Source organism: Trachurus trachurus, assembly GCF_905171665.1.
Source record: "Trachurus trachurus genome assembly, chromosome: 3".
NCBI lineage: Eukaryota > Metazoa > Chordata > Actinopteri > Carangiformes > Carangidae > Trachurus > Trachurus trachurus.
In genome coordinates, this window is record NC_139893.1 from 17,744,507 (window position 1) to 17,758,236 (window position 13,730).

The 13,730-nt window shown below is 43.9% G+C and overlaps 1 protein-coding gene across 1 annotated transcript; it reads right to left on the reverse strand.

Moving 5' to 3' along the window:
- Positions 1 to 349: 349 nt before the first annotated feature.
- onecut1 (one cut homeobox 1) lies at positions 350 to 9,272 on the reverse strand. Its single transcript, XM_083996275.1, has 2 exons — positions 7,845 to 9,272; positions 350 to 3,570 (listed from the first exon to the last, which is right to left on the reverse strand). Exons 1-2 carry the CDS (start codon positions 8,935 to 8,937, stop codon positions 3,281 to 3,283), a joined length of 1,383 nt encoding a protein of 460 aa, XP_083852401.1. The 5' UTR covers positions 8,938 to 9,272; the 3' UTR covers positions 350 to 3,280.
- Between the last annotated feature and the right edge of the window lie 4,458 nt (positions 9,273 to 13,730).

Here is a 13,730-nt window from a genome sequence, read left to right on the forward strand (position 1 = left end):
TAAGTTTCATCGACCCTGAAACTTGTCATCCGTGACTTGAAACAGAGCACTTCTGCCAAGAAAAAGAAAAAAAGTAAAAACAAACTTCAAAATAGATAATCATACAGCTTTTTGAAGTAACAATAACAATTACCACACAGGTGGAGTTCTGCCTTACTCACAGATAGACGTCTCAATGCAGAACTCAAAGGAATTATTACTATGAGGTATTCAGAGACATTGGTAAAGAACATGCACGGCCAGAGTGCTGGACCTTCCTACACAGCAAGAGAGACAAGGAAGGCTGGGGGAAAGGAGGGATGGAGGGGTAAAGGGGGTGAAGGTGGAGGGGAGGGGGGGGGGAAAGACCTTTGGTTTGATCTGTAGAAGTGGACAACAGAAATTCCTTTGGTATGTTTTCATTGCATGGTTGCGCTGGCAAAAGCACCACGGTGTGATTTAAAAAAAGAAACAAAAACAAAAAACCTTTTTCCTTTTTTCTTCAGTAGTGGCCCTTCTACAGGCTGAGGTATTCACAGAGTCAAAGGTGAGAGGTCAACAGCGGTTTAACACTTTGGTTCAAGCAAGGCACTCGTCCTGGGAGTTTTTAGAGAGATTGCAACATGTCTGCTTCTACTTTCAGGAACATGTCTGCCTATAGTTGAGTCAACATTTCTGCCCATGGCTATGTCAGCTTGTCTGCCAACTGTCATGTGAGGATGTCTGAACTATCTGTTGGATCAATATTATCAAGCTATAGATACACACACTTGGAGGCCAACTGCAAATGAAATCTCCAAAAATGGCACTCGAGCGGGGTACTCCATCAAATTCACATAGAATACTTTGAAATTTTCATGAACCAAACTTTAACTGGTTGCTTTACATTTTCACAATCTCTTCTGACAAAAAAAAAACAGTAGAACTGAACACTTTTTCTGTGGCTAACAAGCAAAACAAAGGCAGATCACATTACTTGCATGTCTAATGTACCCCGTTGTTGTGTGTATCTATGGCTGGATCAGCATATCTGCCCATAGCTTCATCAGCATGACTATCTATGATGCTGTAATCAGAGCTAAGATGAAGCGAGAGCACGCATAGCAGGGGTGCATGGTTTAAGTGCAGGTGGGAGGGGGAGGGGAGCGGAGCGGAGAAGAAAGGAAGAGAAGGGAAGAAATAGAAGATGGAGGGGGTGGGAGGAGGGTGGGGTTTAGGTCTGAGGGAGACATACAACATCTTTAAACAACACTCATAAAGGCCGTGCAATGAGAAAAAATCTTTGGTTATCTTTGGTATCATCAAAGTGATAGAAATCACGTATGGAACTTGAGTGAGGTAGCATCTTTGGTTCACACTATAAAACATCAGCAGGTCTTGACACATTATTTTTTTTGGTTTGTTTCTTGTCATCTTTTTTTTTTTTGGTTTTTCTCTCGGAGACGACGAAGCAGCTCTCTCTCTCTCGCCTCTCCTTCAGCGCTTGATCTGATGAATGTAGAGCTGCTAACCCTGGCCATGAGGAGGATGATGGCAAGGGGCCAGCTTAATATATCTAATGCTACGCCGCCCTGGGCCAGCCCTGTGTAGTGCTTTCCTCTTAGTGCTGAAATGCATAGCTCACCAGGAGAGCGGAGGCAGGCTAAGGGAGGAAGGAGGGTGGGCTGTAATTTGGTGGGTGGGAGCAGGGGTGGGGTGGGGTTTGGAGGATTGGCAACAGGCAGGGACGGGGGTGCTTTCGTATTCAGGTGACGAGCTGACATTGCTGTGTAAGCGCCTGGAATTGATTTGATCATTGATATCATCCCCTCCACCCAACATCTCTGATGAGGAGATAAAATCAAATACGTATGAAGTGCTGCGGGGGGGTGATGGTGGGGGAGATACTGAATGCTTATTATTAGAGTGGTGACACAGTTTGTCCTCGAGGAAAAAAAAAAAAAAGAAGAAAGAAAAAAACAAACCCATCCGTCTACCTCATTTTCCACACACAGAGCCAGCAGTTTGTGTTTTCACCTTTGCAGAGAAAACGTACTACAGAATGGATTTTTTTGTTGTTGTTGGGCTTTGCCAGCTGCTGGCATCTCCACGTAAAAACTAGAGCTACACTTGTAAAAGCAGACTTCTAGGAAAAGGTTGTGTCTGTAATGATTAATCCTCACAAACAGCGTTAACAGTAACATTCACAGAGGCTGATTGTGAAGATAAAGCTGGAATATTTGGTTTGATTCAAAAAGGCATCTATAAGGCAAACGTCAACAGGTAATTTTCCATAATGTTATATAGTATCTCCATTTATAGGGAACATAAATGTAAGCAAACTGTTGGATGAAGTGTGAGCAGTAACATTCTTGTCTTTGTGGCGCCTAACTAACAGTCTGTCGCAGGAGGTAAGGGAGGAAATGAGGTAAAAATACTCTCAAGATTATCAACTACAAAATATATTCTTTGGTCAAATTCCTTCATGGCATGTTAAGTGGTTTTATTTCTAAGTTGCATGAGAGGCTTCAGGGTGTAGAAGGCTTTGGTATCTCATTTTAAATCATTCAATGCTTCAGCATGTTGGAAGAAAGCACTACCATGTGGGTTGAAGTTAGGGGATGATGGTTCAGATTAGGGTTTGTGATTCTTTTGTGAGTCTTTTGGGTTAGCAGTCTACACATGGGCATTCCCCCCCGTCTGTCCGGGCGGCCATGCTTGATAGAGAGACAGACAGCTGAACAGATAGACAGGCAGTCCACCGCCACCGATCCATACAAGGTCGCACAACAATCCAGTCGCTCCTGTAGGATTATTATTTTCTTTAAAGTTGATTGGCCAATCCCACCGAAGCTCCACATTCTGTCTGTTTTTTCAAAAGGTGTGGACAGCTGCAGATCATACTGCCAATAGGCTGATTAAACCTCCGTTTAGGGTCCCATCATTAAAACCAACCAATCAGATTAAAGATAAGGATGGTGAATGACAGATTGATACCGGGTGGGGAGGTAAGAAAGGGATATAGTAAAGCTAGAGACCAGTGACAGTGAGTGTGTGTGTGAGAAAGAGGGGGTAAAATTATAGTCTTTTTGCAGTATGTTACACATAAATGTGTTGCTGAAACAAACATTTCAAAGCAGGTCAAACAAGAAGTCTTTGGTTTGTTTTTTCATCTTTGGATACTATAAATATCAATATAGTACAGGTTTAAGGGCAAAACGTTGCTTCAAGGTCTTTTTAAGTTTCTCTTTGTTTCTCTTAAGTTTTAAAGCTTTTCCACCGAGGTTGAGTCAGTCCATGAGTTGGTCGTATCAGTCCATCTTCAGGCTTTGGTGCAGGCGTTTGGGCCAGAGTTGACTGAGTGACCGGAGCCGTCGTCCACCCACTTATCTAGGCTCCGGCGGCGTGCGTTCATAAAGAAGTTGCTGACTGTGGTCAGCTCCAGGCCCAGCTGTTGGGCGATGGTGAGCTGCAGCTCTTTGGATGGACGCTTGTTCTCCTTGAAGATGGCGTGGAGCGTCCGCCGCTGCACATCTGTGAACACCAGTCGGGGCTTCTTGGACACATTCCCTCGCTCGCTTCTGCCGTGGTCCTGTTCCTTACGCTTGCATGCTGTGGAGAATCCAGAAGAGAGAGACACACACACACACAAAGAGAGGGTTGGTGTGAGAGAGAGCACAGTATGCTTGTGTAAAAACAAGAATTATGACAGCAGAACTGCAATTTTGGATTTAAGTGTCCACTTAATCCACTACATAAACTGACCCTGCAGTGATGACATGAAAGCCTGTTCTGTGGTTATTAAAAAGGTAATATAAATGCCTGACCATTTTGACCAAAGTACATTCATTTCCATGCTTTTTTCACCATTAAAACCACCAACTTACCTAACCATTATCCTAACTAACATGGTCAACAGTAAAAGTCATGTTGACTGACTTTCAGATTGTGATCATGTGGAATGGAAGCAAACATTTTACAGGTACATTGGTTGTATATCCATAGGAAATGGGTTTTTATGTGAGCCTAACACTAACCCTAACCCTGGCTTACTTATCGTCTTTTTAGGCTAAATTAAGTTATGGTCACCTGCATCAACAAACATCCATCTAATTTATTCTTATCTGTCTAAGATGAACAGCAGCAGCCAGACAGTGATGTTTCTGTTCCACACACTTGGACACTTCAGGTGCATACAAAATAATGGCAGGATTAAAGTCATTCACATGTAGCCAAAGGCAGTGACCTATCAGCCGGGAAACAATGAGCGCTGTCCGCGGTGCTGAAAGCGACGGTATAGTCACAGCCACAGTAAACCACACCTAAGGGAAAATAACCCGCAGATACACATCTGAAATCAGACGAAAGTGGGAATCTGTTTTAAAGCAAATCAAAGCCCCTTCAGCTGTTTTTGTTGTTGTTTTTATCCCCCCGTTTTGGCTCCACAGTCAGTCAACCCAGACTGTGAGCAGAGACCAGGAGGGGGCAGGCGCGCGCTGCTGGAGCGAGGCCCAGTGTGGCGGACTCTCAGGGGGAAATCATCAACAGCATATCCTGACCACAAAGCAGTTACTTAAACCAGAACAGGTTAATTTTACTAAATGCTACGGGTTAATAAAATATTTAATTACAGAAAACCTCAACTCATGCACAAAGAGAAATCGGAGGCAGAACAAGTAGTACACCTCTCGATAGATTAAAAAAAAACAATCTTTCTAAACCAACAAAAATAACTTATTTCACACAATCAGAGCCTTACCGCCTCACGTTACAATGATATTACCATATGTTTGGTGTTTATTTTAATGTTATATGTGTCATTCCCCTCCAAATGTAGCTTCACTTAGTTGGGATAAATTAACATTGAATTTGATATCAAACTGGTAAATTGCGGTCGACCCTACTCAAAACAACAGAGAGAGCACTTCAGCACACACACGCACGCATAGGGTAGGCCTATAAATGTATAGCCTACTTTAAAAATATTTATTTATTTATTTTTTATTGGTATATATTTGATTCTGTGAGTTGTATTTGTTTTGTTTCGTTGATTCTTGATGCTTTGGCAACATAGTTCTCGTAACATTCATGCCAATAAAGCAAAATTGAATTTAAATTTGGAGAGAGAGAGAGAGAGAGAGAGAGAGAGAGAGAGAGAGAGAGAGAGAGAGAGAGAGAGAGAGAGAGAGAGAGAGAGTACAGTGCAGCGGCCTATATCTGCACCACCATAAACTGAAGTGTAATTGTGAGTATGAGCAGCTCGGTGTCTCCAGGGCTGGTAAATATTAACAGAGGGCCGGAGCTCCTCGTGTAAGGACTGCTATAAATCAGTATGGGAGTGAAGGCCACTCAGACAGCAGGAGCCACCACAGAGCAGCCCCGGCCCCGGCACATGCAGGAGGCCTGGGAGCTTCTCCCAGGACCACGGAGGAGGAGGAGGAGGAGGGGGCTAACAACGGCCTCGTTATCAGGTTAATCACACACACACACACACACACACACACACACACACACACACACACACACACACACACACACACACACACACACACACACACAGCTCCCAGCTAATCATTACAAACACAGATAACTCCACAGACTGCACACACTGGGCCCACTGACACGGTGTGGCGATAGTCCTGCGTTTCATAACCTCAACGACGCACGAGAGAACAACAAACTGTGTTGAAAATGCTGCCAACATAAAAAGCCCTCTTCCTTTTCCAGAGTGTCCCACTGCATTGAAAACTGATCAGTGTTTTAAATATTCACCTTCTTCAATTTCTGAAAAACACTGGTGCAATTATACCAGATTTACTGAATGAATTTATTTGATCATTCTATTCTATTCTATTCTATTCTATTCTATTCTATTCAAACATTCAGATGGGTAATTGAATACGTGGGAAAATGAGAAGAGGCCCAAGATTAATTTCAGATGCCTGAGATCAATAAGTGTATCACATCTACTTCAGCACACGATCACATCTAGTTCACATAGGAACGAACGGATCGATAAAATGGCGCTCAGCCTATTCTCTTCAAATTAATTTAGTGTTCAACTGTAATTTTTTTTTTACACCTCTCCCAACGTATTTTGCGGGCAATTTCAGAAAACCTATAATTTGATATTTAAAAATTGTTCACTACAGAGAGACTTTTTTTTTTTTTTTTAATTTACTTCGAAGGTTTTTTGTTCATATAAAAAGTTGAGAGCAACATGTTCAGGAAAATGAAAAAGGCCTGAGACATTTTTCCGGTGTAGCCACTGTGAATCACATCTTTTTTCCTTCTAGAAAAACATAACGAATAGCTAGAAATGAATTATGCAACTTGACTTATTTTAATTTTAAATATAGGATCATCACTGTCGATTAAATGATGACCAAAAAATACAAACCCAGCCTAAATGAATTTCTTTTTTTTAACCATTTGCAAAAGGCAGTGATAAAATCTCACCTTCAACCAACACACATCCACCCACCCACTCACTCACACACACACACACACACACACACACACACACACACACACACACACACACACACACACACACACACACACACACACACACACACACACACACACACACACACACACACACACACCAGCAGCAGGAGCAACAGCAGATGGGAAAACTGAAATATAATCAATTTCGATTCACGCACGAGCACACATACACACACAAGCATGCGCGCACACACACACAGACACATGCGCGCGCAAGCGTGTAGCCACAGCCCTCACTTTTTCACAAAAAGCAAAAAACAAAACAAAACAAAAAAAAAGCAGGTAGGTAGGTAACCCCAAGTAGGTCAGTGATTAGGTCTACAAACATTTGTGTGTGTGTGTGTGTGTGTGTGTGTGTGTGTGTGTGTGTGTGTGTGTGTGTGTGTGTGTGTGTGTGTGTCTGTCTGAAAGCGCACGTGAGGGCCTTATTGTGCACAATAATTGACTCGTGCGCACCTCAGGGACAGATTAATGGTCTGTCAGTTAATTTTAAAACCTCAGTCCAGCCAGGGTAAGTTTACGACCATAACATAAACACACGCTTCTATTCTATTCTATTCTACTGGGAACTAATCTGTATTTATTTGACCAAAACGAGAGGCCTTTTCATCAGCTAAATAACACCCGACTCCAGCTTCATTTGACAGTTAAACTGGGTTTAGCACAGACTCTGTGGAGCACGTGCATACACAAACTTCCCACTGTCTGTTTACACCAAGGGCAACACCAGAAAGGCTGATCAGCTGCATCTTCACCAAAATAAACACATTCCTAACGATTTCTGGGCGAAGGATCAGCTTACGCACACACAGTCCAGCGGTCGATACTTTGAGGTAAAATGACATGAGCACTTGTTCCACACAAGCACCGAAATCAGTGTAGAAACAAAAAAGGGATGCGTATTGATATCAGGCCACTCTTGGTCGGCATGCTGCACTTTTCAACTTGTTTAACAATAACTGTGTTGAATTTGACCTTCCCTCCAGACTCAAATCCATGTGATCCTATAAGGCATGGTCTGGCTCCTATCTGTGTAATATCATTTGACTTCCAGCATCTTTCTTACATACAGATTTAAGACAGGTGGAAACATGGTATGTTATTTTGATTTTTTTTTTTTTTTAAGGCTGAAGGGAGCCTCTGCTCTGAATGCTACCCTGGTGCAATTTCAAATGGTTTTCACTTATGTTATAAAAGGTTTGTGATAAAAACTGGAAGCTCAGTTTAGAGTCCCAGCCCACTTGAACCCACTGCTCAGTGGGGTATTAGATAGGTAGCATTCAGGGCCAGTGATCCTCCCTCCACGCCTCTGTCTGAGCGTCTGTTTTTCTCAGCAACACATTTAGAAGATGAAAGCAAAAAAAGGGGGGCTTTACCGAGGCTTCGCTCACCTGCGAGCCTGAGCGCACTCATGCGTTGGAACTCAGGCTCCTGCAGCCACTTCCACATGCGGCGGAAGGTCTCTCTGCCGGACTTGAGCTTGGACCAGGGTTTGGGGTTTCTCAGCAGGTCGGACAGGGTCCCCTGGGACCTGCACAGGACCCGCTGGGCAAAGATGGCCTGAGGGATGCTGTAGCGCTTTAGCTCCGTGGTGATCCTCTGCGCCACCTCTTTGGTATTCACCTCCTCCATCTGTCCCCCAGAAACACCACCACCGCCCCCACCGCCACCGCCACCTTGCTGCCCGGGCCCGGAGGCCTGCTCCCGGCTGTTGCCCAGCCCCTGAACGTGCCCCTGCGCGCCAAGGTGGGCGTGTGGGTGGTGGTGGTGGTGGAGGCCGTTGATTTGTACCATGCCCGCCGAGGAGCTCATGTGCTGCTCCGTGTGTCTGCCGAGCATGGCCGGGTGGTGAGCCTCGAACCCGCTGGGGGTGAGCATCTTCTCACCGGGCATGGCGGCGCCGGGGTGAGCGTAGGGAGGGATGCCGGCCTGGGACGTGTGTATGCTGGCCAGACCGGAGCCGGACAGCGGGGAGAGGCTCTGGCCCATGCAGGGATCCTTGTGATGATATGCTGGATACAGACTGTTCATAGGCGCCAGACTCCGGTCCTCCCGCATCAATGTGAAGCTGCCGCTGACGTTTCCGGGGATCCTCTGGTGGGGATGAGGGTGAGGATGGTGGGGATGGTGGTGGTGGTGGTGGTGGTGATGGGGAGGAAACTTGTCGGACACGGTGGAGATAGGGGGTAAGGGCTGCAGAGGGGTTAGGGTGGTGTAAGTGCTGCTCGCACTCATGCCAGGGGGGGCTTCACACATGCTGATGGCTGGATGCAGGTGTCCGGGGTGGCTGGGGTGATAGTCTCCGCTGTCCAGCAGGGTCGCCATGCCCATAGCGCGGTGGCTGAGACCCCTGGGGCTCGGACGGGCATGCGGACTGTGGCCACTCAGCAGCTCTCCGTGACCGGCCACGGACTCATGGCTCACTCCGTGCAGGTCGCCAATATTCTCCATCGACAGCTGTGCGTTCATGATCCGGGCAGCGCTGTGGACAAACCATCTATCTAACCTACCGGAGTTAGCTGATGTCCAGAAGTCCTCACGTCCAGTAAAGTTCAAATTTCTTTTGTTGTTGTGTTTTTTTTTCTTCTTGCAGCAGCAGCCTCCGTTGCTATTGCCTCTTCTCTGTCCTTATATTCATCTATTTGATTTTTGTCCTACCTCTGATGCCGTCTTGCGGAATGGAAAACTTCTTTGGCGAATCCCCGTTATTTTCTAATATTTTTTTTTTTTATTTTATTTTTTTTTTTTTTGGATTTTTCTGATTCTCTTTATAATTCAAGCCCCCCCACCGCCAACCAGCTGTCCTTGCGCTCCGGTCGGGTGCCGCGCCATCTCTCTAGTTGTGTCTCCAGTCCTCTTCCACCGCAGCACAGATCACTGCCCGCACATGCGCACCGCGCTCCTCCATCTCCTCCCATGCTCTCTCTCCCTCTCTCTCTCTCGGACACACACACAAGCGCGCGCGCACACACCGCCCCCCTCGCTCTGACGTCAGCTACCTTTTTAAGGAAGGGAGGTATCAAACCACCTGCTAAAAGCTGCTCTCCCCGATAACCCATATTCAGCAGCCCGTGGCCGTCAGCGAGATGTTAAAAACGTCTGCAAAGACATGAACGTCTAATAGAAATCCTCACACATGTCGACCCCTGGAAGTGGACTCGGACACATCGACCAAAGTGTAACTGTTGGGCTAATTGTTATTTAGAAGATGTTAAATCCATTAGGGCTATAATGAGTCTTTATCTTCAGTCCTCCTTAAATGATTAAGTGCAAATTAAGTTAACTTCCGGGTTCATTTAGAGTTGATTTTTTTTTTTTTTTTTTTTTTTACAAGGGAGGTCTGGGTTTAAAAACAAAACAAACAAAAAAACTCAAAATTTCCACTGAAAACATCCAAATCTTCCCAGAGAAACAGAATAATTAGATTTCAGTAGTTGCAAGTAAAACAAAGTTATCTAATCAAGTTACTCAACGTATTAAAGCACATCACATAGATCATATTCTTTGATTATTATAGGCTACTTCAGCTGAAGCACCCCCCCCCCCCCCTTTCCCCTCCCCCCACGCCCCTGCAAACTATGTGGCGGTTTAACCAAACGAAGAAGACTGTAGTACCTTCTCTTTTGATAGAAAAAGATGAGCAGATGTGTCTATTGTTCAACCATTAGGCTTAACGAACCAAGCCCAGCAGTGTGTGTGTGTGCGTTGTGTGTCTGAGTGTGTGTGTATGTGTATGCGGGAACATGTAATTGTCCTATTTGGAGATGGACACACACATTTAGTAGCCTATAGTCCTGAAATATTGGAAGGTTAAGTATGAAAATGTGTACACACACACACACACACACACACACACACACACACACACACACACACACACACACACACACACACACACACACACACACACACACACACACACACACACACACACACACACACACACACACACACACACCGAAAATAAAATGCAAACACACAATTTATTCAAATGCAGCTTTATTTTTGTTGACAAACATGTCCAGATAACACACATTGACATCAGTACAATAACACATAGCCTATACTCACTGTGCAGGAGGTGACATGCTGACACATACCATGACTGGTGTGTCCCCGTGTTGTTGCAGTCAGTGTCAAACTCCCTCAAAAAGCTGCAGCCTCAACTCCTACTTACATGTCAGGGGCCGTTTAGCCCTAATAGAGCGGTAGCGCAGGGCGTCCTCAGCCGGCCGAGGTGACAGCTTGTAGCGGCCAGTGTGCTGCTGGACCCCCCGCTGAATGAGGGACATGTCAAAGGTGACGCTTCAAGACTCCCAAAGCCAACATCTGCGGGGGGACAGATTAACCTTTCAGACTTTTCCCTGTCCTGGACCTGCTAGGGGCCCCGCATCTGTCAAGGCACCCCACAATAGACCCCAACGCTCGGCTGAACGAGTTAAATAAAAGAAAAGAAGAAAAAAAAGGAGGAGGAGGAGAGAGAGAAGTTAAACTGTCTCTGATGTGAAGTCAATGTCAACGGCGTGTGTGTGACGTGTGTCGAGACAAAAGGACACTAATTCCTCGAAGTGTGGCTGTCCAACCGTGCAGTCCTGTGGACATAATAGACTTTAGAGGCAACAGGGCTGACAACAAAACCACTGTGAGTGTAATTAATTTGGAAAGAGTTTTATCATGCTGCACACTGTGATACCTACACTTTAATCCCTCTCTTTAAAAAAAATCAAAATAGTAAAAGTGCATTAAGTTTCACGTTATTATTTAAAATCAAACGGGGCCTTACACTTGTATTTTTACAGTCTGGGACAGGCTTTTTTTCCCCGTGCTTTTATTTTGTTGCACACTCGCACAGAAACGAGATGCAGCTTTTACGACAGAGGAATATGAAAAGCCACGGTTTGGCCTTACATGGCAGCAAACCTCATCTACACATTCTCATACGGATCGATAAGCTCCTGCCATGTCTGCACGACCTGAGCTGTGTGTTTATGTGTGCTGGCTCTCTATGGCCATTGTGCATAGACAGGACCTGGCCCTACGAGCCGGTGACATTTGCTTTGCAGAGAATATAAGGGACACGGTTTTCTGAGCACTTCTGAAAGAGGATACATTTCAAGCGGAATTCAATTCAATTAGCACAAAGGCAAACGGAGGCAGGAACCAACAAGCAAGGTTTACAGTGCCTCGCAGGTCTGTACATAATATGCAGAGTTTGGGGAAAATAGACCACAATCTTTCCTTTTCATGAGACCCTTCAAAAAAAAAAAAAAAAAAAAAAGCAGGCCTACGTGCCAGAGCACAGTGGGGCAAGGCAGTGGGCACCTGGAGGCTCTGTGTCAATTACCTACAGGTTTCACACTGATTATTTATCAGGGGCATCGTTCACGTGAAGCCCACCACAGCACACCCCGAATAGAAACAACATAAAGCCTCGCAGAAAGGGTCCATGGATCAATATTTCTGCAGCTCTGCAAAGTGACACAGCGTTGCAAGCGTTATGGATGTCGAAAATAACAATTACATCTTGTTTAAGAATAAGCTCGTGCTAAATGGGCATCTGGTGAAACTAAACTTTTATAAATGAGGCTACTTGACTTTGGCCCGTAGATTGTCATTTATGGCGGAGTTTGATATAAGGGCGCATACATGGGGAAATCGAATTAGCCTTTTGAAAATAAATCTCATTGCTCTTGTTTTATCCTTTTGCACCAGTAAACTAATTTACTGGTTTCACCTTTTAACTCCAGAGTCTCATAAATATCGTTGCCCTGCAAATATATTGTTATGATTTATCCCCAAATCCTCCACAAAGGAAAAGAGATGATTGGAGAGAAATACAGATAAACGTTAAATATTTGAGAAGATGATGAAATGATGCCTCTCTGCACTCTCTCTTTTTCTTTTTTCTTTTTAAATGTGCATTGCAGTGTTGGTGACTGGCCTTTACAGCATATTTGAAGTAGGCTATAGGCCTTGAAACACACCACTCCACACCGCGCCAATCGATACTGAATACAATTATAATTCCTGAAAGAAATCAGGCTCAGGCCTTTGATTTAATAGAATAAACTAACCTGAAAATATGAGTTTTTCAAATAGACTGCATAGAGCCTACAAACACACACCCACACACACATATATAGGCCTTTATATTTTATAAATTATTTTGTAATTTTAAGAGGTCATTATTTAAATTAGGTGTGATTTCTTAGAGGGAAACAGACAAGTTAACTTATCCTAATTAAAACAATTGCCCTGAAGAATCTTATTTTATTCTAAGGTCGAAAACGCTTAAGTTGAAAAAAATAAATAAATATACTGTATATATAATATACGGATTAAAAAAATATTATTTCAACCTCAGCGATAGCCAATTAGCAAGTGACAAGCCAAGATTACATAGGAGCTAAAGAGAGATCATCTCCTTTTTAAGCTTCTTATCCCGTATTAGAGCATTTAAGAAGAACCGGTAGAGTTTTCTCACTAAACTCATGAATGAATAACCAGAGACGAACGAATAAACCTCCAAGCTGCATTAATAAAAAACGACTTAAATTTTTGCAACTTTCATGAGGAATTTTTCTTACTTTTTGCCCCCCCCCCCTCCCATAATTAATAAAAATGCCATCATGGCGAGCAGCAGATGCCGGACCTGCTGCCTTGCTCAGGGGTAAATCAACTGCCTCTTCCCTTGTGTTATTCCGCGTCACTTGCTCTGATTCGTGCACTCATGTGAAATTAATAAGGCATCACTTTACATTAAGGTGTCCATATGCCGCCCAATTACTCCCTGTAACTTTGGTGAGACTCCAATTATGACAACAAAACCGTGTTAACGATAGCCAAACCAGCCCCACCGTGCTGCTCCAAATATGCACTTCAAATCCACACGACTTCCTGCTCAGACAGACTGCGGCTCAATGAGCATTAATAAAAACTTTGAAGAAATTAAATTAAAAAGAAAAAAAAAACGCCCTCCACATTTCTGCTGAGATAATAAAAAAATATTTAGTACTTTTATTTAGTGCCACAATTTCTATATTGACTCATTTTGTAAAATAATTTATACTTTTACGGTGGACCAGTGTTTTAATATTAGATATATTGGGAATATACATAGATAATTGTGGTGGCTACTACAATTGACATGCTATATGCAAGCACAATGTACAATATTTCTTTTGATATGAACTAAAATGCAAATCATTACCTTCCTGTTTGAATATTTCCAAATTTACACAGGATTGTCTTCGTCAAATTAT

What these genes read in the sequence shown, in the direction of transcription:
- onecut1 (XM_083996275.1), bottom strand. Translation starts at nt 8,937, where the DNA reads ATGAACGCACAGCTGTCGATGGAGAATATTGGCGACCTGCACGGAGTG. An exon ending in CGCAGGTGAGCGAAGCCTCG is followed by an intron (nt 3,571 to 7,844) that starts GTAAAGCCCCCC and finishes GATTCTCCACAG; the next exon opens with CATGCAAGCGTAAGGAACAG.